At 47.5% G+C, this 23,828-nt stretch overlaps 1 protein-coding gene across 1 annotated transcript in view; it reads right to left on the bottom strand.

Moving 5' to 3' along the window:
• LOC139366538 (gamma-aminobutyric acid receptor subunit alpha-6-like) overlaps positions 1 to 23,324 on the bottom strand; it is a 25,232-nt gene extending 1,908 nt beyond the window's left edge. Inside the window, exons 1-9 of the mRNA XM_071104151.1 lie at positions 23,281 to 23,324; positions 22,987 to 23,093; positions 22,720 to 22,787; positions 21,923 to 22,142; positions 20,822 to 20,905; positions 19,718 to 19,861; positions 15,367 to 15,519; positions 11,499 to 11,761; positions 4,599 to 4,744 (exon numbers count right to left, since the gene is read on the bottom strand). Of these exons, the coding sequence (XP_070960252.1) occupies positions 4,599 to 4,744; positions 11,499 to 11,761; positions 15,367 to 15,519; positions 19,718 to 19,861; positions 20,822 to 20,905; positions 21,923 to 22,142; positions 22,720 to 22,787; positions 22,987 to 23,093; positions 23,281 to 23,318 (1,223 nt within the window). The 5' untranslated portion in view covers positions 23,319 to 23,324. The remainder of the gene's footprint in view (positions 1 to 4,598; positions 4,745 to 11,498; positions 11,762 to 15,366; positions 15,520 to 19,717; positions 19,862 to 20,821; positions 20,906 to 21,922; positions 22,143 to 22,719; positions 22,788 to 22,986; positions 23,094 to 23,280) is intronic.
• Positions 23,325 to 23,828: the final 504 nt, after the last annotated feature.

Here is a 23,828-nt window from a genome sequence, read left to right as displayed (position 1 = left end):
TCTTCTCTCTGTAGGTGATGGCTTTGTTATGGAAGGTTTGGGAATCGCTTCCTTTGGGAATCGCTTCCTTTTTTGGGGGGGTTGTAGAATTTAACGGCTCTTTTCTGGATTTTGATAATTAGTGGGTATCGGCCTAATTCTGCTCTGCGTGCATTATTTTGTGTTCTACGTTGTACACTGAGGATATTTTTGCAGAATTCTGCATGCAGAGTCTCAATTTGGTGTTTGTCCCATTTTGTGAAATTTTGGTTGGTGAGCGGACCCCAGACCTCACAACCATAAAGGGCAATGGGCTCTATGACTGATTCAAGTATTTTTAGCCAGATCCTAATTGGTATGTTGAATTTTATGTTCCTTTTGATGGCATAGAATGCCCTTCTTGCCTTGTCTCTCAGATCGTTCACAGCTTTGTGGAAGTTACCTTTGGCGCTGATGTTTAGGCCAAAGTATGTATAGTTTTTTGTGTGCTCTAAGGCAACAGTGTCTAGATGGAATTTGTATTTGTGGTCCTGGTGACTGGACCTTTTTTGGAACACCATTCTTTTGGTCTTACTGAGATTTACTGTCAGGGCCCAGGTCTGACAGAATCTGTGCAGAAGATCTAGGTGCTGCTGTAGGCCCTCCTTGGTTGGTGACAGAAGCACCAGATCATCAGCAAACAGTAGACATTTGACTTGTTGTCATAGTTGTGCCTAGGTGGGCATATGTGGGAGGGAATGCTGTCACCTGCAGGCAGATGTTTGTCCCCCTGTGTGCTGAGGGTGTCAGGTTATTGTCCGGTTCTGGCATTTAGGTCGCCACAGACTAGTACATGTCCCTGGGCCTGGAAATGATTGATTTCCCCCTCCGGGATGGAGAAGCTGTCTTCATTATAGTGTGGGGATTCTAGTGGCAGGATATAGGTAGCACACAGGAGGACATTTTTCTCTGTTAAGATCATTTCCTTTTGAATTTCTAGCCAAATGTAAAATGTTCCTGTTTTGATTAATTTAATGGAGTGAGTTAGGTCTGCTTTATACCAAATTAGCATACCCCCTGAGTCCCTTCCCTGTTTCACACCTGGTAGTTTGGTGGATGGGACTACCAGCTCTCTGTAACCTAGAGGGCAACCTCTCTCTCTCTCTCACGTCTCTTCATCAGCTCTCTCTCTCTCTCTCTCTCTCTCTCTCTCTCTCTCTCTCTCTCTCTCTCTCGTCTCTTTATCAGCTCCCTCTCTCTCTCTCTCTCTCTCTCGTCTCTTTATCATCTCTCTCTCTCTCTCTCTCTCTCTCGTCTCTTCATCAGCTCTCTCTCTCTCTCTCTCTCTCTCTCTCTCTCTCTCTCTCTCACGTCTCTTCATCAGCTCCCTCTCTCTCTCTCCCTCTCTCTCTCTCTCTCTCTCTCGCTCTCTCTCTCTCTCTCTCTCTCTCCACTCTCTCTTTCTCCTACTCCCTTCCAGCTCTCTCTCTCTTTCTCTCTCTCTCGTCTCTTTATCAGCTCTCTCTCTCTCTCTCTCTCTCTCTCTCTCTCTCGTCTCTTCATCAGCTCTCTCTCTCTCTCTCTCTCGTCTCTCGTCTCTTCATCTCTCTCTCTCTCTCTCTCTCTCTCATCTCTTCATCAGCTCTCTCTCTCTCTCTCTCTCTCTCTCTCTCTCTCTCTCTCCCTCCTCCTACTCTCTCTCTCTCTCTCTGTAGTCTTTCACCCTCTTGTCTCTGTATAATCTACGTGTGTGTCTATGTATGTGTGTGTGTGCCATTGAGACACACACTGACTGGGGTTTTGCCCAGGTAAACCTTGATGCACATTATTTCTTTGCAAATTAATTGAGCTCATGTTCTATGCCTTGTACTCTACTATAAATCTAACTGAAAAGCCCCCATATCCCTCTCTGTCTCTCCCTCTCCTTCCCCCTCTCCCTCTCTGTCTCTCCCTCTCCTTCCCCCTCTCCCTCTCTGTCTCTCCCTCCTTCCCCTCCTCTCTCTCTCCCTCTCCTTCCCCCTCTCCATCTCTCTCCCCCTCCTTCCCCTCCTCTCTCTCTCCCTCTCCTTCCCCCTCTCCCTCTCTGTCTCTCTCCCCCTCCTTCCCCCATCTCTCTCCATCTCTCCCTCCTTCCCTCCTTCCCCCTCTCTCTGTCTCTCTCTTTCTCTCCCTCTCCTTCCCCCTCTCTCTGTCTCTCTCTCTCCCTCTCCTATTCCCCCTCTCCCTCTCTGTCTCTCTCCCTCTCCTATTCCCCTCTCCCTCTCTGTCTCTCCCTCCTTCCCCTCCTCTCTCGCCCTCTCCTTCCCCCTCTCCATCTCTCTCCCTCTCCTTCCCCCTCTCCATCTCTCTCCCCCTCCTTCCCCTCCTCTCTCTCTCCCTCTCCTTCCCCCTCTCCATCTCTCTCCCCCTCCTTCCCCTCCTCTCTCTCTCCCTCTCCTTCCCCCTCTCCATCTCTCTCCCCCTCCTTCCCCTCCTCTCTCTCTCCCTCTCCTTCCCCCTCTCCATCTCTCTCCCTCTCCTTCCCCCTCTCCATCTCTCTCCCCCTCCTTCCCCTCCTCTCTCTCTCCCTCTTCTTCCCCCTCTCCATCTCTCTCCCCCTCCTTCCCCTCCTCTCTCTCCCTCTCCTTCCCCCTCTCCCTCTCTGTCTCTCTCCCCCTCCTTCCCCCATCTCTCTCCGTCTCTCCCTCCTTCCCTCCTTCCCCCATCTCTCTCCCTCTCCTTCCCCCTCTCCCTCTCTGTCTCTCTCCCCCTCCTTCCCCCATCTCTCTCTGTCTCTCCCTCCTTCCCTCCTTCCCCCATCTCTCTCTGTCTCTCTCTCTCTCCCTCTCCTTCCCCCTCTCGGTCTCTCTCCCCCTCCTTCCCCCCCTTTCCGTCTCTCTCTCCCTCCCCCTCTCTCTCTGTCTCTAGTGTTAGATGACGGCAGAACCATCTAACATCCTCCAGCTAGCGACCCCCTTCCCCTTTTGTGTCTACAACTCATGGGGCTGTTCCAGCGTCAGACATTATTCATGTCTTTACAGTCTGGATAAAAGTCTGACAAAAAGAGTGGGTAGTAATTGAGAGCAGTAACATTCAGTGGGTCTGTGTTGTGTTGTTGATACAGATTTAGAATGGTCAAATATACAGCTGATACTATGTGTTCAAAATGGCCCCCTATGGGCCCTGGTCAAAAGTAGTGCACTATATAGTGTATAGTGTGCCATTTGTGACTCAGCCCTAGAGTGACTCAGCCCTAGAGATCCTTGTCACAATTGTTAATTTTTTTTTTTATTTTTAATTTTACCCCTTTTTCTCCCCAATTTCGTAGTATCCAATTGTTGTAGTAGCTACTATCTTGTCTCATCGCTACAACTCCCGTACGGGCTCGGGAGAGACAAAGGTTGAAAGTCATGCGTCCTCCGATACACAACCAACCAAGACGCTGCTTCTTTAACACAGCGCACATCCAACCCGGAAGCCAGCCGCACCAATGCGCCGGAGGAAACACCGTGCACCTGGCCACCTGGCTAGCGTACACTGCGCCCAGCCCGCCACAGGAGTCGCTGGTGCGCGATGAGACAAGGACACCCCTACCGACCAAGCCCTCCCTAACCCGGGCGACGCTAGGCCAATTGTGCGTCGCCCCACGGACCTCCCGGTTGCGGCCGGTTACGACAGAGCCTGGGCGCGAACCCAGGACTCCTTAACCACTGCGCCACCCGGGAGGCCTTGTCACAATTGTTATTGTTTAATATCAGGACCTTTTCACAAGTGTTATTGTTTAATATCAGGACCTTGACACCAGTGTTATTGTTTAATATTAAGACCTAATATTTAGAAACTGCAACTTGATGGCTGAAACTTGAGAAACGCTTTGAAACTGATACCATTGTGTAAAATACATCGAAATATTACCACTAACATATTATATATAAAGAGTTCCCTGGAGTACACACAAAAAAACATGATTTAGGATAATAAATACAAACGGATATATGTTTTTGCAAAAGAACCTCTCAAATATGTTGTACAGTTTAATCGGGAATCATATTTAATTGGATCTAGTTATTAAACAATACTTGCATATTATGAAATGTATTCTAATGAAAAATGTGAACAGTGGGACAAATGACGTTTAAACTGATGCCGTTTTCGACGCCTCAGTCGGGCAGATACGAAGGCAGAGTTTTATATATCTTTTTTTTATCACATGTTCGTTGTGCAGAACTGTCAACGTGATAATGTCCCTCTGTCATTGTCAGTTATAATCGGGGTAATTACCACACCTGAAGGTGTTACGCAATTGGGTAGCTTTGACGATCAAATGGGTGGGTATTGAAAGGCATGAAATTACAATGCGTAATGACGCACAATGGCTGCTTTGACACAGTTGGAAGAATATTGGCGAATGTAAAAATTCAGAGAGCGCGAATTTTCAGAGACCAGAAAGATTTACTGGCCAATGATGAGTGGCTCATGATCCTTATGATCCGGTTCCAATTACCAAGAGCTATTCTCTTGGATTGCTGTGCTGTAGTGGGTTATTTACTCATACCTGCCCTATTCCATGGTGTCCTAATAGAACAGAATAGTTTACTAACCCATACCTGGCCCGTTCCATGGTGTCCTAATAGAACAGAATAGAGTTTATTAACCCATACCTGGCCTGTTCCATGGTGTCCTTGCCCAGGTATATGATCCAGTAGAAGAGATTGAAGAGTGCGAAGGCCAGGGGGAACATGATGCGGGAGAACTGGTCTATGGGGCTGGTGCCAGCCGGCGCTGAGATGGGGGGCACAGCTGAACCCTGCAGCAGGAAGATGGGCACCGGCTCACTCTGGGCTATGGAGTTACGCCTCTTCTTCAGGCCCCCACTCTCTGATGGGGCAGGGGGGAAGGGGGTGATGGTGGAGGTAGGGAGGTTTAGGGGTGGATGTAGAGGACAGGTGGAGTGTTAGAGGGGGAAGGCTAGGGTGAGACGTAGAGGAGGGTCGGAGGGTTAGTTGTGGACGAAGAGGAGGGGTGGAGGTTTAACGGTGGACATAGAGGAGGGTTGGGGGGTTAGGGATGGACGTAGAGGAGGGTTGGGGTAGAGGGTTGGGTTGGACAAAAAGGATGGTTGGGGTAGAGGGTTGGGGTGGACGAAGAGGAGGGTTGGGGGGTTAGGGGTGGACGTAGAGGAGGGTTGGGGTAGAGGGTTAGGGGTGGATATAGAGGAGGGTTAGGGGGTTAGGGGTGGATGAAGAGGAGGGTTAGGGTGGACGTAGAGGAGGGTTGGGGGGTTAGGGTTGGACAAAGAGGATGGTTGGAGGGTTAGGGGTGGATGTAGAGGAGGGTTGGTGGGTTAGGGGTGGATGAAGAGGATGGTTGGAGGGTTAGGGGTGGATGTAGAGGAGGGTTGGAGGGTTAGCGGTGGACGAAGAGGAGTGTTGGAGGGTTAGGGGTGGACGTAGAGGAGGGTTGGGGGGTTGGATGTAGAGGAAGGTTGGGGGGTTGGGGGTGGATGTAGAGGAAGGTTGGGGGGTTGGGGGTGGATGTAGAGGAAGGTTGGGGGGTTAGGGGTGGATGTAGAGGAGGGTTGGGGGGTTAGGGGTGGACGAAGAGGAGGGTTGGGGGTTAGGGGTGGACGAAGAGGAGGGTTGGGGGTTAGGGGTGGATGTAGAGGAGGGTTGAGGGGTTAGGGGTGGATGTAGAGGAGGGTTGGGGTATAAGGTTGGGGTGGATGTAGAGGAGGGTTGGGGTATAAGGTTGGGGTGGATGTTTAGGAGGGTTGGGGTATAAGGTTGGGGTGGACGTAGAGGAGGGTTGGGGTATAAGGTTGGGGTGGACGTAGAGGAGGGTTGGGGTATAAGGTTGGGGTGGATGTAGAGGAGGGTTGGGGTAGAGGGTTAGGGGTGGACGAAGAGGAGGGTTGGGGTAGAGGGTTAGGGGTGGACGAAGAGGAGGGTTGGGGTAGAGGGTTAGGGGTGGACGAAGAGGAGGTTTAGTGTAGAGGGTTAGGGGTGGATGAAGAGGAGGGTTGGGGTGGACGTAGAAGAGGGTTGGGGTGGACGTAGAAGATGGTTGGGGTGGATGTAGAGGAGGGTTGGGGTGGATGTAGAGGAGGGTTAGGGTGGACGTAGAAAAGGGTTGCGGTGGATGTAGAGGAGGGTTAGGCGTGGATGCCCATAGGAAGAAGGAGATTACACAGAGAGGATCTCAGTACTCTAGGGCTGAGTCACAAATGGCACACTATACACTATATAGTGCACTACTTTTGACCAGGACCCATAGGGAACAGGGTGTAATTTGGGATGCAAGCCTTCAGCTCTGAGCGCCTAGTTGTGCTCTGTTTATTTTCACACTCATTAGAAACATCTAACCATGAGCCTGACACTACTGAGACGTGAGCAAGCTCTCGCAGAACGCCAGCCTTCCATACATAGTAGCTTACTGGATTAGCATATAGCATATAGCATAAAGAGTATAGCATATAAAATATAGCATGTAGCATATAGAATATACAGTGCCTTGCGAAAGTATTCGGCCCCCTTGAACTTTGCGACCTTTTGCCACATTTCAGGCTTCAAACATAAAGATATAAAACTGTATTTTTTTGTGAAGAATCAACAACATGTGGGACACAATCATGAAGTGGAACGACATTTATTGGATATTTCAAACTTTTTTAACAAATCAAAAACTGAAAAATTGGGCGTGCAAAATTATTCAGCCCCTTTTACTTTCAGTGCAGCAAACTCTCTCCAGAAGTTCAGTGAGGATCTCTGAATGATCCAATGTTGACCTAAATGACTAATGATGATAAATACAATCCACCTGTGTGTAATCAAGTCTCCGTATAAATGCACCTGCACTGTGATAGTCTCAGAGGTCAGTTAAAAGCGCAGAGAGCATCATGAAGAACAAGGAACACACCAGGCAGGTCCGAGATACTGTTGTGAAGAAGTTTAAAGCCGGATTTGGATACAAAAAGATTTCCCAAGCTTTAAACATCCCAAGGAGCACTGTGCAAGCGATAATATTGAAATGGAAGGAGTATCAGACCACTGCAAATCTACCAAGACCTGGCCGTCCCTCTAAACTTTCAGCTCATACAAGGAGAAGACTGATCAGAGATGCAGCCAAGAGGCCCATGATCACTCTGGATGAACTGCAGAGATCTACAGCTGAGGTGGGAGACTCTGTCCATAGGACAACAATCAGTCATATATTGCACAAATCTGGCCTTTATGGAAGAGTGGCAAGAAGAAAGCCATTTCTTAAAGATATCCATAAAAAGTGTTGTTTAAAGTTTGCCACAAGCCACCTGGGAGACACACCAAACATGTGGAAGAAGGTGCTCTGGTCAGATGAAACCAAAATTGAACTTTTTGGCAACAATGCAAAACGTTATGTTTGGCGTAAAAGCAACACAGCTCATCACCATCCCCACTGTCAAACATGGTGGTGGCAGCATCATGGTTTGGGCCTGCTTTTCTTCAGCAGGGACAGGGAAGATGGTTAAAATTGATGGGAAGATGGATGGAGCCAAATACAGGACCATTCTGGAAGAAAACCTGATGGAGTCTGCAAAAGACCTGAGACTGGGACGGAGATTTGTCTTCCAACAAGACAATGATCCAAAACATAAAGCAAAATCTACAATGGAATGGTTCAAAAATAAACATATCCAGGTGTTAGAATGGCCAAGTCAAAGTCCAGACCTGACTCCAATCGAGAATCTGTGGAAAGAACTGAAAACTGCTGTTCACAAATGCTCTCCATCCAACCTCACTGAGCTCGAGCTGTTTTGCAAGGAGGAATGGGAAAAAAATTCAGTCTCTCGATGTGCAAAACTGATAGAGACATACCCCAAGCGACTTACAGCTGTAATCGCAGCAAAAGGTGACGCTACAAAGTATTAACTTAAGGGGCTGAATAATTTTGCACGCCCAATTTTTCAGTTTTTGATTTGTTAAAAAAGTTTGAAATATCCAATAAATGTCGTTCCACTTCATGATTGTGTCCTACTTGTTGTTGATTCTTCACAAAAAAATACAGTTTTATATCTTTATGTTTGAAGCCTGAAATGTGGCAAGAGGTCGCAAAGTTCAAGGGGGCCGAATACTTTCGCAAGGCACTGTAGCATATAGCATGTAGAATATAACATATAGAATATAGCATATAGCATATATAATATAGCATATAGCTAGCTAGCTACGTCCACAAAGATATGAGAGCATGACATCTGTATTTGAACGGGGAAAGTCATAGTGATGGTGTTCTGTAGTTGAATGGAGAGAGTCTTAGTGATGGTGTTCTGTAGTTGAATGGAGAGATAGCCAGTCTTAGTGATGGTGTTCTGTAGTTGAATGGAGAGAGTCTTAGTGATGGTGTTCTGTAGTTGAACGGGGAGATAGCCAGTCTTAGTGATGGTGTTCTGTAGTTGAACGGGGAGAGTCTTAGTGATGGTGTTCTTCAGTTGAATGGGGAGATAGCCAGTCTTAGTGATGGTGTTCTGTAGTTGAACGGGGAGAGTCTTAGTGATGGTGTTCTGTAGTTGAACGGGCAGATAGCCAGTCTTAGTGATGGTGGTCTGTAGTTGAACGGGGAGATAGCCAGTCTTAGTGATGGTGTTCTGTAGTTGAACGGAGAGATAGCCAGTCTTAGTGATGGTGTTCTGTAGTTGAACGGGGAGATAGCCAGTCTTAGTGATGGTGGTCTGTAGTTGAATGGGGAGATAGCCAGTCTTAGTGATGGTGTTCTGTAGTTGAACGGGGAGATAGCCAGTCATAGTGATGGTGTTCTGTAGTTGAACGGGGAGAGTCTTAGTGATGGTGTTCTGTAGTTGAACGGGGATGGTGATGGTGTTCTGTAGTTGAACGGGGAGATAGCCAGTCTTAGTGATGGTGTTCTGTAGTTGAACGGAGAGATAGCCAGTCTTAGTGATGGTGTTCTGTAGTTGAACGGGGAGATAGCCAGTCTTAGTGATAGTGTTCTGTAGTTGAACGGGGAGATAGCCAGTCTTAGTGATGGTGTTCTGTAGTTGAACGGGGAGATAGCCAGTCTTAGTGATTGTGTTCTGTAGTTGAACGGAGAGATAGCCAGTCTTAGTGATGGTGTTCTGTAGTTGAACGGGGAGATAGCCAGTCTTAGTGATGGTGGTCTGTAGTTGAACGGGGAGATAGCCAGTCTTAGTGATGGTGTTCTGTAGTTGAACGGGGAGATAGCCAGTCATAGTGATGGTGTTCTGTAGTTGAACGGGGAGAGTCTTAGTGATGGTGTTCTGTAGTTGAACAGGGATGGTGATGGTGTTCTGTAGTTGAACGGGGAGATAGCCAGTCTTAGTGATGGTGTTCTGTAGTTGAACGGGGAGAGTCTTAGTGATGGTGTTCTGTAGTTGAATGGGGAGATAGCCAGTCTTAGTGATGGTGTTCTGTAGTTGAACGGGGAGAGTCTTAGTGATGGTGTTCTGTAGTTGAACGGGGAGATAGCCAGTCTTAGAGATGGTGGTCTGTAGTTGAACGGGGAGAGTCTTAGTGATGGTCTGTAGTTGAACGGGGAGATAGCCAGTCTTAGTGATGGTGTTCTGTAGTTGAATGGTGTTCGGGGAGATAGCCAGTCTTAGTGATGGTGTTCTGTAGTTGAACGGGGAGATAGCCAGTCTTAGTGATGGTGTTCTGTAGTTGAACTTAGTGATGGTGTTCTGTAGTTGAACGGGGAGGGAGAGTCTTAGTGATGGTGTTCTGTAGTTGAATAGGTCTTAGTGAGATAGCCAGTCTTAGTGATGGTGTTCTGTAGTCTTAGTGATGGTTGAACGGGGAGATAGCCAGTCTTAGTGATGGTGTTCTGTAGTTGAATGGTGTTCGGAGAGATAGCCAGTCTTAGTGATGGTGTTCTGTAGTTGAACGGGGAGATAGCCAGTCTTAGTGATGGTGGTCTGTAGTTGAACGGGGAGATAGCCAGTCTTAGTGATGGTGTTCTGTAGTTGAACGGGGAGATAGCCAGTCATAGTGATGGTGTTCTGTAGTTGAACGGGGAGAGTCTTAGTGATGGTGTTCTGTAGTTGAACGGGGATGGTGATGGTGTTCTGTAGTTGAACGGGGAGATAGCCAGTCTTAGTGATGGTGTTCTGTAGTTGAACGGGGAGATAGCCAGTCTTAGTGATGGTGTTCTGTAGTTGAACGGAGAGATAGCCAGTCTTAGTGATGGTGTTCTGTAGTTGAACGGGGAGATAGCCAGTCTTAGTGATTGTGTTCTGTAGTTGAACGGGGAGATAGCCAGTCTTAGTGATGGTGTTCTGTAGTTGAACGGGGAGATAGCCAGTCTTAGTGATGGTGGTCTGTAGTTGAACGGGGAGATAGTCAGTCTTAGTGATGGTGATTCTGTAGTTGAACGGGGAGATGAGTCCGGGGAGATAGTCATAGTGATGGTGTTCTGTAGTTGAACGGGGAGATAGCCAGTCATAGTGATGGTGTTCTGTAGTTGAACGGGGAGAGTCTTAGTGATGGTGTTCTGTAGTTGAACGGGGATGGTGATGGTGTTCTGTAGTTGAACGGGGAGATTGCCAATCTTAGTGATGGTGTTCTGTAGTTGAACGGAGAGATAGCCAGTCTTAGTGATGGTGTTCTGTAGTTGAACGGGGAGATAGCCAGTCTTAGTGATGGTGTTCTGTAGTTGAACTGGGAGATAGCCAGTCTTAGTGATTGTGTTCTGTAGTTGAACAGGGAGATAGCCAGTCTTAGTGATGGTGTTCTGTAGTTGAACGGGGAGATAGCCAGTCTTAGTGATGGTGTTCTGTAGTTGAACGGGGAGATAGCCAGTCTTAGTGATGGTGGTCTGTAGTTGAACAGGGAGATAGCCAGTCTTAGTGATGGTGTTCTGTAGTTGAACGGGGAGATAGCCAGTCATAGTGATGGTGTTCTGTAGTTGAACGGGGAGATAGCCAGTCTTAGTGATGGTGTTCTGTAGTTGAATGGCGAGAGTCTTAGTGATGGTGTTCTGTAGTTGAATGGAGAGAGTCTTAGTGATGGTGTTCTGTAGTTGAATGGGGAGATAGCCAGTCTTAGTGATGGTGTTCTGTAGTTGAATGGGGAGAGTCTTAGTGATGGTGTTCTGTAGTTGAACGGGGAGATAGTCAGTCTTAGTGATGGTGTTCTGTAGTTGAATGGGGAGATAGCCAGTCTTAGTGATGGTGTTCTGTAGTTGAATGGAGAGAGTCTTAGTGATGGTGTCTGTAGTTGAATGGGGAGATAGCCAGTCTTAGTGATGGTGTTCTGTAGTTGAATGGGGAGATAGCCAGTCTTAGTGATGGTGTTCTGTAGTTGAATGGGGAGAGTCTTAGTGATGGTGTTCTGTAGTTGAATGGGGAGATAGCCAGTCTTAGTGATGGTGTTCTGTAGTTGAACGGAGAGAGTCTTAGTGATGGTGTTCTGTAGTTGAATGGGGAGATAGCCAGTCTTGATGAATGCTGCTCGTTACAGTTACAGCTGCATAGTGTAAAACCCCTGGCTACCAACCCTAACCATGTGTGTGTATTTGTGAGTGTGTCCAGCCATCCACCCGCCCAGTAAATAACTTACAGATGAAGCACTCTCCTCATCCTCCTCATCCTCCTCTTCAGCCAGGACCTCCATTTTTTTCTGCCTGGCGTTCCTCTTCTTCTTCAGTTTGTTGGACTCCAGCGTGGCAAAGTAGTTGACAGCGGCGAACTCGATGAGCGCAGATGCCACGAAGGCAAAACACACAGCGATGAACCAGTCCATGGCTGTAGCGTAGGCCACCTTGGGCAGAGACTGGCGAGCGCTGATGCTGAGGGTTGTCATGGTGAGGACCGTGGTGATGCCTGTCGTTTGTTAGGATAGGGGGAGATGAAGACCATAGAAACAGAATTAGAACACTATTATGAGAGAGAGAGAGATTACATCTGCAACCCTATATCTGTGGCTCGTTTGCCTGTTCCCTCTCAGAGCCTCTGTATACACACAGTCTCTCCCAGTCACATCATGCATTGGACACAGTCTCTCCCAGTCACATCATGCATTGGACACAGTCTCTCCCAGTCACATCATGCATTGGACACAGTCTCTCCCAGTCACATCATGCATTGGGTACAGTCTCTCCCAGTCACATCATGCATTGGGTACAGTCTCTCCTAGTCACATCATGCATTGGACACAGTCTCTCCCAGTCACATCATGCATTGGACACAGTCTCTCCCAGTCACATCATGCATTGGGTACATTCTCTCCCAGTCACATCATGCATTGGGTACAGTCTCTCCCAGTCACATCATGCATTGGACACAGTCTCTCCCAGTCACATCATGCATTGGACACGGTCTCTCCCAGTCACATCATGCATTGGGTACAGTCTCTCCCAGTCACATCATGCATTGGACACAGTCTCTCCCAGTCACATCATGCATTGGGTACATTCTCTCCCAGTCACATCATGCATTGGGTACAGTCTCTCCCAGTCACATCATGCATTGGGTACAGTCTCTCCCATTCACATCATGCATTGGGTACAGTCTCTCCCAGTCACATCATGCATTGGGTACAGTCTCTCCCAGTCACATCATGCATTGGGTACAGTCTCTCCCAGTCACATCATGCATTGGACACAGTCTCTCCCAGTCACATCATGCATTGGACACAGTCTCTCCCAGTCACATCATGCATTGGGTACATTCTCTCCCAGTCACATCATGCATTGGGTACAGTCTCTCCCAGTCACATCATGCATTGGACACAGTCTCTCCCAGTCACATCATGCATTGGACACAGTCTCTCCCAGTCACATCATGCATTGGACACGGTCTCTCCCAGTCACATCATGCATTGGACACAGTCTCTCCCAGTCACATCATGCATTGGACACAGTCTCTCCCAGTCACATCATGCATTGGATACAGTCTCTCCCAGTCACATCATGCATTGGATACAGTCTCTCCCAGTCACATCATGCATTGGGTACATTCTCTCCCAGTCACATCATGCATTGGGTACAGTCTCTCCCAGTCACATCATGCATTGGACACAGTCTCTCCCAGTCACATCATGCATTGGGTACAGTCTCTCCCATTCACATCATGCATTGGGTACAGTCTCTCCCAGTCACATCATGCATTGGGTACAGTCTCTCCCAGTCACATCATGCATTGGGTACAGGTCACATCATGTGGACACAGTCACTCCCAGTCACATCATGCATTGGACACAGTCTCTCCCAGTCACATCATGCATTGGGTACATTCTCTCCCAGTCACATCATGCATTGGGTACAGTCTCTCCCAGTCACATCATGCATTGGACACAGTCTCTCCCAGTCACATCATGCATTGGACACAGTCTCTCCCAGTCACATCATGCATTGGACACGGTCTCTCCCAGTCACATCATGCATTGGACACAGTCTCTCCCAGTCACATCATGCATTGGACACAGTCTCTCCCAGTCACATCATGCATTGGATACAGTCTCTCCCAGTCACATCATGCATTGGATACAGTCTCTCCCAGTCACATCATGCATTGGACACAGTCTCTCCCAGTCACATCATGCATTGGATACAGTCTCTCCCAGTCACATCATGCATTGGACACGGTCTCTCCCAGTCACATCATGCATTGGGTATATGAAGTGATATACATTATAGGCTGAATTAAGTTTTGGAACACTATTGAGAGCGAGAGAGACACAGACACAGAGAGAGAGAGAAAGAGAGAGAGAGAGCGAGAGAGAGAGAGAGAGAAAGAGAGATACAGAGAGAGAGGGAGAGAGACACAGAGAGCGAAGGAGAGGGAGAGGAGAGAGAGACACAGACACAGAGAGAGACAGCAAGAGTGAGCGAGAGAGAGACACACAGAGAGAGTGAGTGAGAGACAGAGAGAGAGACACACAGAGAGAGTGATCGAGAGAGAGACAGAGAGCGAAGGAGAGGGAGAGGAGAGAGACACAGACACAGAGAGAGAGAGAGACAGAGAGAGTGATCGAGAGAGACTAAGACAGAGATCTCTGTCTCTCTAAATTAAATTTAAATGTAATATTGAACATTCTATTGCCAAAACATTCCATTGTCTCTGTCAGGTCCACATCATTTTTCATGGTCTCATCTACTGCTCAGGCAGTAGCAGCCAGCCAACCATCTAACATTATCTCTGTTTGAAATGTCTCTCTGTCTCTCTCTGTCTCTCTGTCTTGCTCTCTCTGTCTCTCTCTGCCTCAATTCAAGAAAGAGGGTTGTTATCATACTAGACACAGGGACAGAGGGTTGTTATCATACTAGACACAGGGACAGAGGGTTGTTATCATACTAGACACAGGGACAGAGGGCTGTTATCATACTAGACACAGGGACAGAGGGTTGTTATCATACTAGCCACAGTGACAGAGGGTTGTTATCATACTAGACACAGGGACAGAGGGCTGTTATCATACTAGACACAGGGACAGAGGGTTGTTATCATACTAGACACAGGGACAGAGGGCTGTTATCATACTAGACACAGTGACAGAGGGTTGTTATCATACTAGACACAGGGACAGAGGGTTGTTATCATACTAGACACAGGGACAGAGGGCTGTTATCATACTAGCCACAGGGACAGAGGGTTGTTATCATACTAGACACAGGGACAGAGGGCTGTTATCATACTAGACACAGGGACAGAGGGTTGTTATCATACTAGACACAGGGACAGAGGGCTGTTATCATACTAGCCACAGGGACAGAGGGTTGTTATCATACTAGACACAGTGCCAGAGGGTTGTTATCATACTAGCCACAGGGACAGAGGGTTGTTATCATACTAGCCACAGGGACAGAGGGTTGTTATCATACTAGCCACAGGGACAGAGGGTTGTTATCATACTAGCCACAGGGACAGAGGGTTGTTATCATACTAGCCACAGGGACAGAGGGTTGTTATCATACTAGCCACAGGAGCAGAGGGTTGTTATCATACTAGCCACAGGGACAGAGGGCTGTTATCATACTAGCCACAGTGCCAGAGGGCTGTTATCATACTAGCCACAGTGACAGAGGGCTGTTATCATACTAGCCACAGTGACAGAGGGCTGTTATCATACTAGCCACAGTGACAGAGGGCTGTTATCATACTAGACACAGGGACAGAGGGTTGTTATCATACTAGGGCTGTTATCATACTAGCCACAGGGACAGAGGGTTGTTATCATACTAGCCACAGGAACAGAGGGTTGTTATCATACTAGCCACAGGGACAGAGGGCTGTTATCATACTAGCCACAGTGCCAGAGGGCTGTTATCATACTAGCCACAGTGACAGAGGGCTGTTATCATACTAGCCACAGTGACAGAGGGCTGTTATCATACTAGACACAGGGACAGAGGGTTGTTATCATACTAGCCACAGTGCCAGAGGGCTGTTATCATACTAGACACAGGGACAGAGGGTTGTTATCATACTAGCCACAGTGCGTGCAGGGACAGACTCTTTGTTGATCCAGAAGGCTACTTGCGACAGCACCACCACCATAATCAGAGGGATGTACGTCTGAATCAGGTAGTAGCCTAGCTTCCTCTGTAGTAGAAAATGGACTACCATGACAGAGTAGTCACCTGAAAGATAAACAGAGTAGGTATCAGCAGAGAGACTGATACAGGAGAGAAGAAAATACTCAGGGAGAAGAGAGGAGAATTGTCCTTGGACCTGGAAAGGCTGTAGCGATATAACCAATTAGAGACATATAGAGAAGATAGTGTATCTGACGTGATTAACCCCCTGCCCTAAGACAGAGCAGATCATAGAATAATATTTATTTTAACATTTGAGTCATTTGTGGTGTTCTTGCTGTTCTGTAGGTAAGCACCAGGGTCTTGTAGTGATAGGGGGGGCGGGGCAGGTCCTCTTGCTGTTCTGTAGATAAGCACCACGGTCTTGTAGTGGATGCGAGCTTCGTCTGGAAGTCAGTGGAGTGTGTGGAGGAGCAGGGTGACATGAGAAAACCAGGCGGGCTGCAGCGTTCTGGATAAGTTGCAGGGGTTTGATGGCACAAGCAGGGAACAGTGAGTTTCAGTAGTCCAGACGGGAGAGGACAAGTGCCTGGATTAGGACCTGCGCCGCTTCCTGTGTGAGGTAGGGTCGTACTCTAGAGCATGAACCTGCAGGAGCGAGTCGCTGCTTTGATGTTTGCAGAGAACGACAGGGTGTTGCCAAGGTTCTTTGCACTCTGGGAGGGCGACACTGTGGAGTTGTCAGTCGTAATGGAGAGGTCTTTGAGCGGGCAGGGCTTCTCCGGGAGGAAGAGCAGCTCCTTCTTGTCGAGGTTGAGCTTGAGGCGCTCTAGCAACTCCTTGTTGCGGACCGGCTGCCTGCAGGCTGACCACGGTCATCAGGTGAATGGTGTTTCCTCCAACACATTGGTGCTTACGGGTTAAGCGGGCGGTGGTAAGAAGAGCGGCTTGGCTGGACATTTTTTTCAGAGGACTTATGACTGGCCCTTCACCTCCCGAGCCCGTTGGGGGGTTGCAGCGATGAGACAAGATCGAAAAAGGCGGTATTTAATTTTTTTTTTTTTTAATAAAACAGACGCATAGTTGCCAAAGCTACAAAAAGAGCAAACATGAGATCTGGAAATAACTAGGTAGTCTTCCTCTCTCTCCTTCTGCACAACAACTTGGCAGAACAGTCTTTGTTTCCACGACGATCTTAGTTTTGTGACACAACCGCCAGTAACACGGCCGCCGCTTGCTATAACTATAGATATTCATTCATCTATCCGTTTGAGCATTCAGTTTGCTTGACATATTGATTTAGAGGCTAAAATAAACATTCCGCCAAATTGCTTTTTACCTAGCAGAAGTGGAGAGCACACCTCCCTCTACTAATTGCTGATTGCCTATGAGAGGTGAGGGAGGGAGGGAGGGAGGGAGGGAGGGAGGGAGGGAGAGAGAGAGAGAGAGAGAGAGAGAGAGAGAGAGAGAGAGAGAGAGAGAGAGAAAGGAGGGTAGAGGGGGGGGGAAAGACCGAAGGAGAGAGGAGTGGAAAGAGGGGAGGGAGAGAGAGAAAGACAGAAGGAGAGAGGGGAGAGAGGGGAGGGAGAGAGAGATAGAAGGAGAGAGGAAGGGAGAGGGGGGAGGGAGAGAGAGATAGAAGGAGGGTAGAGGGGGAGGGAGAAAGACCGAAGGAGAGAGGAGTGGAAAGAGGGGAGGGAGAATGATAGAAGGAGAGAGGAGGGGAGAGAGGGGAGGGAGAGAGAGAAAGACAGAATGAGAGAGGAGTAGAAAGAGGGGAGGGAGAGCGAGAAAAACAGTAGGAGATAAAAGGGGAGAGAGGGGAGGGAGGGAGAGAGAGAGAGAGAGAGGAAGAGAGGCAGGGAGGGAGGGAAATACAAAGGAACTGGGGAAGTAAAGATAGTGAGAGACAGCACCAGAATCACAACACTACTACACTACACTGCGACACTTTGTCTAAACACTCCCTCTCTCTCCTTTCTCTCAATTCAATTCAAATGGGATTTATTGGCATGGGAAACATATGTTTACATTGCCAAAGCAAGTGAAATAAACAATAAACAAGTGAGAAGAAACTAATTTAACAACATCAACAAAAAACTATTAGATATTAACCGTAAACATTGCACTCAAAAAGGATTCAAAAAGATAAAGACATTTCAAGTGTTATATTATCAGCTATTTAGCAATGTGCAAATAGTTGTCGTCTCTCTCTCTCTCGCCCTCGTCCTCCCCCTCCTTGTTATGGTAACTGGGCCACTCCATTCCTATCTTTGCGAGACTGCCTCCTCCTCGCCTCTCGGTGTTGTTCTAGGGATCTGCTGGGTCTTGCCTGAAGAAACATTATCTCACTCTCTCTCTCTCTCTCTCTCTCTCTCCTACTCCCTCTCTCTCTCTCTCTCTCTCTCTCTCTCTCTCTCTCTCTCTCTCCTACTCCCTTCCAGCTCTCTCTCTCTCTCTCTCTCTCTCTCTCTCTCTCTCTCTCTCTCTCTCTCTCTCTCTCTCTCTCTCTCTCTCCACTCTCTCTTTCTCCTACTCCCTTCCAGCTCTCTCTCTCTCTCTCTCTCTCTCTCTCTCTCTCTCTCTCTCTCGCCTACTCCCTTCCAGCTCTCTCTCTCTCTCTCTCTCTCTCTCTCTCTCTCTCTCTCTCTCCTACTCCCTCCCACCTCTCTCTCTTTCTCCTACTCCCTCCCTCCCACCTCTCTCTCTCTCTCTCTCTGTCTCCTACTCCCTCACACCTCTCTCTCTCTCTCTCTCTCCTACTCCCTCCCACCTCTCTCTCCTACTCCCTCCCACCTCTTTCTCTCTCTGTCTCCTACTCCCTCCCACCTCTCTCTGTCTCCTACTCCCTCCCTCCCACCTCTCTCTCTCTCTCTCTCTGTCTCCTACTCCCTCACACCTCTCTCTCTCTCTCTCTCTCCTACTCCCGGCTCTTTTCTGGATTTTGATAATTAGTGGGTATCGGCCTAATTCTGCTCTGCATGCATTATTTGGTGCACTCTCCTACTCCCTCCCTCCTACTCTCTCTCTCTCTCCTACTCCCTCCCACCTCTCTCTCTCTCTCCTACTCCCTCTCACCCTCTCTCCTACTCCCTCCCACCTCTCTCTGTATCCTACTCTCTCCCACCTCTCTCTGTATCCTACTCCCTCCCACCTCTCTCTCTCTCTCTCTCTCTCTACTCCCTCCCACCTCTCTCTCTCTCTCTCTCTCTCTCTCTCTCCTACTCCCTCCCACCTCTCTCTAGGAGAGAGTTCTTTTTTTAAGGCAGACCGCACGCATTAGGCTTGACCACTTAAGCATCTTAGATGGCTGTTCAAGGAAGTATGAGCTCTTAGGAGGAAGCTGCTCTACTGTATTACCTATAACCAGACTGATGAAGCAAGCAGGGGAGAAGTAATGGATGTTGTTACTGTTATAGGCTGTCTCTCAAATGGCAACCATTTCCCTATATAGTGTATACTTCTGACCAGGGCCCATAGGGATTAGGGTGCACTACTTCTGACCAGGGCCCATAGGGAATAGGGTGCACTACTTCTGACCAGGGCCCATAGGGATTAGGGTGCACTACTTCTGACCAGGGCCCATAGGGAATAGGGTGCACTACTTCTGACCAGGGCCCATAGGGAATAGGGTGCACTACTTCTGACCAGGGCCCATAGGGAATAGGGTGCACTACTTCTGACCAGGGCCCATGGAATAGGGTGCCATAGGGAATAGGGTGCACTACTTCTGACCATATGGCCCATAGGGAATAGGGTGCACTACTTCTGACCAGGGCCCATAGGGAATAGGGTGCACTACTTCTGACCAGGGCCCATAGGGAATAGGGTGCACTACTTCTGACCAGGGACCATAGGGAATAGGGTGCACTACTTCTGACCATATGGCCCATAGGGAATAGGGTGCACTACTTCTGACCAGGGCCCATAGGGAATAGGGTGCACTACTTCTGACCAGGGCCCATAGGGAATAGGGTGCACTACTTCTGACCAGGGCCCATAGGGAATAGGGTGCACTACTTCTGACCATATGGCCCATAGGGAATAGGGTGCACTACTTCTGACCATATGGCCCATAGGGAATACGGTGCAATTTGGGACGCAGACTTTTTGTCTGAATTTTACATTTTAATGTGCTTTCCTGAAAATACCAAATACATTTTGTCCGCACACTTTAATTACAATTAATATGTAAATGTGTAAATGTAAAAAAGGTATGGGTTATTATCACCATTATGAATTAATGAATTTAGGTGTTGTAATTATTAAGTTTGACACACACACACACACAGTGGGTCCTTACCGGTGTTGGACTTGAACGTCTCCGTGGATAACCTCTGTCCCACCAGGTCATACTGTAGCAGACTGATAGACTCCTGAGGACAGTCTACAGAAGCTTCCAGACCCTTCCTCCAGGTAAAGGTGATCTCACTGTTCGTGTACCCATCTGAAGTATACAGAAACCTAAACCATTCAATTGTCACACCATTCCTATGTATAATGCTGACGGAAATAACAAGACATCGAACGTGTCTGAAATGCTCCCTGTTCCTTATACATTATAAAGGGGATATGGAGCAAACTGTTTTGAGGAAGCTGGAGCAGATGAAGGTTACGGTTTCAGTGCATGAAGCAAACTCTCTCTCTCTCTCTCTCTCTCTCTCTCTCTCTGTCTCTCTCTGTCTCTCTCTCTCTCTGTCTCTCTCTGTCCCTCTCTCTCTCTCTCTCTCTCTCTCTCTCTCTCTCTCTCTCTCTGTGTCTCTCTGTCTCTCTCTCTCTCTCTCTCTCTCTCTCTGTCTCTCTCTCTGTGTCTCTCTCTCTCTGTCTCTCTCTCTCTCTCTCTCTCTCTCTCTCTCTGTCTCTCTCTGTCTCTCTCTCTGTCTCTCTCTCTGTCTCTCTCTCTGTCTCTCTCTGTCTCTCTCTCTCTCTCTCTCTCTCTCTCTCTCTCTCTCTCTCTCTCTCTCTCTCTCTCTCTCTGCTCAAAGTCTGTTTTGTTACGATCAATCATTTCAAAATGTTACTGTTACAGTTAATTGAGTTAAATCACAGGATTTGCTGTGATTAATCACGATTAAATCGCAAATTCAGAATTTGCTCAAATGAAGCTGTAATTTATGCTTTTTCATACAAAATAAAACATGACAGGAATATGGATTGATTGTGTCTACAGTAACAGTTCGAAGCACACTTTCTTTAACCTCAATGTCAATCGCATTGTTCTTTTTAGCAGTGCAGATTATGTTTTCAGTGTATTTTGATCGCTTTTAAGACAATGCAATTAATCACGATAAAAAAAAACAACAACATCTGTGTAATAAAATCACAAAAAGTGAATACAAGTTAACTGATTAACTCTGACGACCCTAATTAGTTCCTGAAAGAGCCAAAAAGAGGACTGAGTACTCACAGCTGCCGAACCGCAGAGGACATATATGTCCGTCCATAGGGAAGTCCATGAGCCTCATGGGACACTCAGCAACGATGGTTAGTCAGAGATACACAGAATACACAACATTAGACATTGTATAGATCTGTGTAAAAACAAAACTGTGTACACAGCACAACACAACTGGTTTCCTCTGTGCAAAGCAGCACTGCACCGGCATAATAGCCTAGTGGTTAGAGCGTTGGACTAGTAACCAAAAGGTTTTAAGATCGAATCCCCGAGCTGACAAGGTAAACATCTGTCGTTCTGCCCCTGAACAAGGCAGTTAACCCACCGTTCCTAGGCCGTCATTGAAAATAAGAATTTGTTCTTAACTGACTTGCCTAGTTAAATAACCATAATAATAGTCCGTCTTAATTGGCCACAAAGAGTTTCATTCACCTCATGTTGAAGAGGTTCTACAGGAGGGTCCAGGGAGGAGGGGCTACCTCATGGTGATGAGGTTCTACTGGAGGGTCCAGGGAGGAGGGGCTACCTCATGGTGAAGAGGTTCTACAGGAGGGTCCAGGGAGGAGGGGCTACCTCATGGTGAAGAGGTTCTACAGGAGGGTCCAGGGAGGAGGGGCTACCTCATGGTGAAGAGGTTCTACAGGAGGGTCCAGGGAGGAGGGACTACCTCATGGTGAAGAGGTTCTACAGGAGGGTCCAGGGAGGAGGAGCTACCTCATGGTGAAGAGGTTCTACAGGAGGGTCCAGGGAGGAGGGACTACCTCATAGTGAAGAGGTTCTACTGGAGGGTCCAGGGAGGAGGGACTACCTCATGGTGAAGGGGTTATACAGGAGGGTCCAGGGAGGAGGGGCTACCTCATGGGGAAGAGGTTCCACAGGAAGGTCCAGGGAGGGACTACCTCATGGGGAAGAGGTTCTACAGGAGGGTCCAGGGAGGAGGGGCAACCTCATGGTGAAGAGGTTCTACAGGAGGTTCTACAGGAGGGTCCAGGGAGGAGGCACTACCTCATGGGGAAGAGGTTCTACAGGAGGGTCCAGGGAGGAGGGACTACCTCATGGGGAAGAGGTTCTACAGGAGGGTCCAGGGAGGAGGGGCTCGGGGCTCAGGTTACCTCATGGTATAGAGGACGGTCCCGTTCTGCATGATGCGGAACAGCTTGTTGGGAGTGGTCATGTTGTGGGCGATGGACTTCCTGGAGTTCCTGAAGAACGTGTCGGGTGTCCAGATCTTATCCACCATCTTGTTGTTGAGACGCAGGATCTCCACGGCGCCGTCGTACTTCAGCCTCTCGTCCACCCAGGTCTGTCGGAAGAACATGTCGATGGTGTACTCCTGAGGAGGAGATAGAAGGCCGGGCATTAGATGACTGATCACCAGACAGGTTCTGGATCTAGAATGTGGACTTTAGAATATAGAATGTAGACCTAGATTCTAGATTCTACAATCCTGAAGAAGGCCAGAGGAATGCACATTACAAAATGCAGGTCCTGCTCCAAACCATAGACATAATACATGTGTTTGTAACTAAATACCTACAGTTAAATCCTTATCCGACAAGACAGTCCAGAGAGAAGATGAGATGATTAGGACAATAACTAACTATAGATATTCATTCATCTATCCGTTTGAGCATTCAGTTTGCTTGACATATTGATTTAGAAGGACCCCAGGACCCTCCCCTAGTTAGTGTATTGAAACAGACTAATCAAACTAAATGGCTCATTATCTAATCTACAGTCTACCCATAAGGCAGCTGTGCAGTGGACAATAAAGCTCAGTTAACACCCATGTATAATAAATGCATGAGAAACTGTGTGTAAACATAACATACAAACACAGTTGCTAACTTGACATACTGCACATGTACGTGACAGTAAGCCTATGTGGGAATATTCTGAGTGTTTCTTACCATTTCCACATCTGACACTGGGCCAAAGCTGGTGACAAAGATATCTGTTTTCACCTCTGTGACCATACCTGAAAAGGATCTGGTGATTTTAATTGTTGCTCATAAATATATGGAAAACTGTAAATAGACTTGGAACAATTCGTTTAGAGAAACTAACCAGGTAAAAAAATCTGTACAGTGTAATAGCCAAATTATGCTATTTCCTACTTATTCAATGAAAAGTTCTGTAGATGTAAAATAAATCAGGATAGAGGAGGACAGAACTACCTCCGGATCCTGGTCGCAACCAGTTGTCATATCCATCTAGTAGTCGGTCCAGAATACGGGTGATGTTTTCACCTGCGTAACTTTCTTGTCCATAGACACAGCCAACACTGTAAGAAATCAATACAATCATAATTGATGACAATTTAGACTGTCCTGTGTAGACCTATAAGATTAGTAGGTTAAACCTATTAGGATAAGGATTGTTATGTTTACTATCATACATGACTGAAGTACATTCAAGAAACTATAGAGGCCTAACCACTGATCAAATTAGAAAAAGGTTATTTTACTCACCAGGGCAAAGTGACCAATGTCAGAATCAAGAGAGCCATCCTTGGCAGCAGGTGTGTTGAAAAACGTTCCCTGGCAACTCTTTGAGTGTAAATTAAATAGTCAGCCTTTCTCTGTCCTCCGCTAGTCTAAACTGAATGTATTTTAAACACAAGGACGTGTGAAGTAATCGAATTAGGAGATTAGCACAGAAAATCCAACCCATGTTTAGACTGGGGCACTCTTTAGGAAAAGAGACAGTGACCGTTGGGTTACTGAAAAGATGGGAAATGTGTAAACATGTAAACAGTTTTATTGTGTCCTCGGGGAGCTATAATCTTCCAGTTGTTAAAATGTATAATCTTGTATGGAATTTCAAGGATATTTGTAAAGAGTTATTTTTAGATCAAGAGTCTTGATCCCTGCGCGTCTAAACAGTAGGTGGCGCTATCTATTCACTTTTATCGGTTGAGCCACCGGAAAATCCACCAGCGAGGAAGTAACTCCAGGAAGTTTCTGAACGAGCTGACTGGTGTAAATACTATCCCACACAACTTTTGTAATATTTTCCA

The sequence above is a fragment of the Oncorhynchus clarkii genome, chromosome 14, assembly GCF_045791955.1.
Source record: "Oncorhynchus clarkii lewisi isolate Uvic-CL-2024 chromosome 14, UVic_Ocla_1.0, whole genome shotgun sequence".
Classification (NCBI taxonomy): domain Eukaryota; kingdom Metazoa; phylum Chordata; class Actinopteri; order Salmoniformes; family Salmonidae; genus Oncorhynchus; species Oncorhynchus clarkii.
Note: the sequence above shows the minus strand (reverse complement) of the source record. Positions and strands in the feature narration are given on the sequence as shown.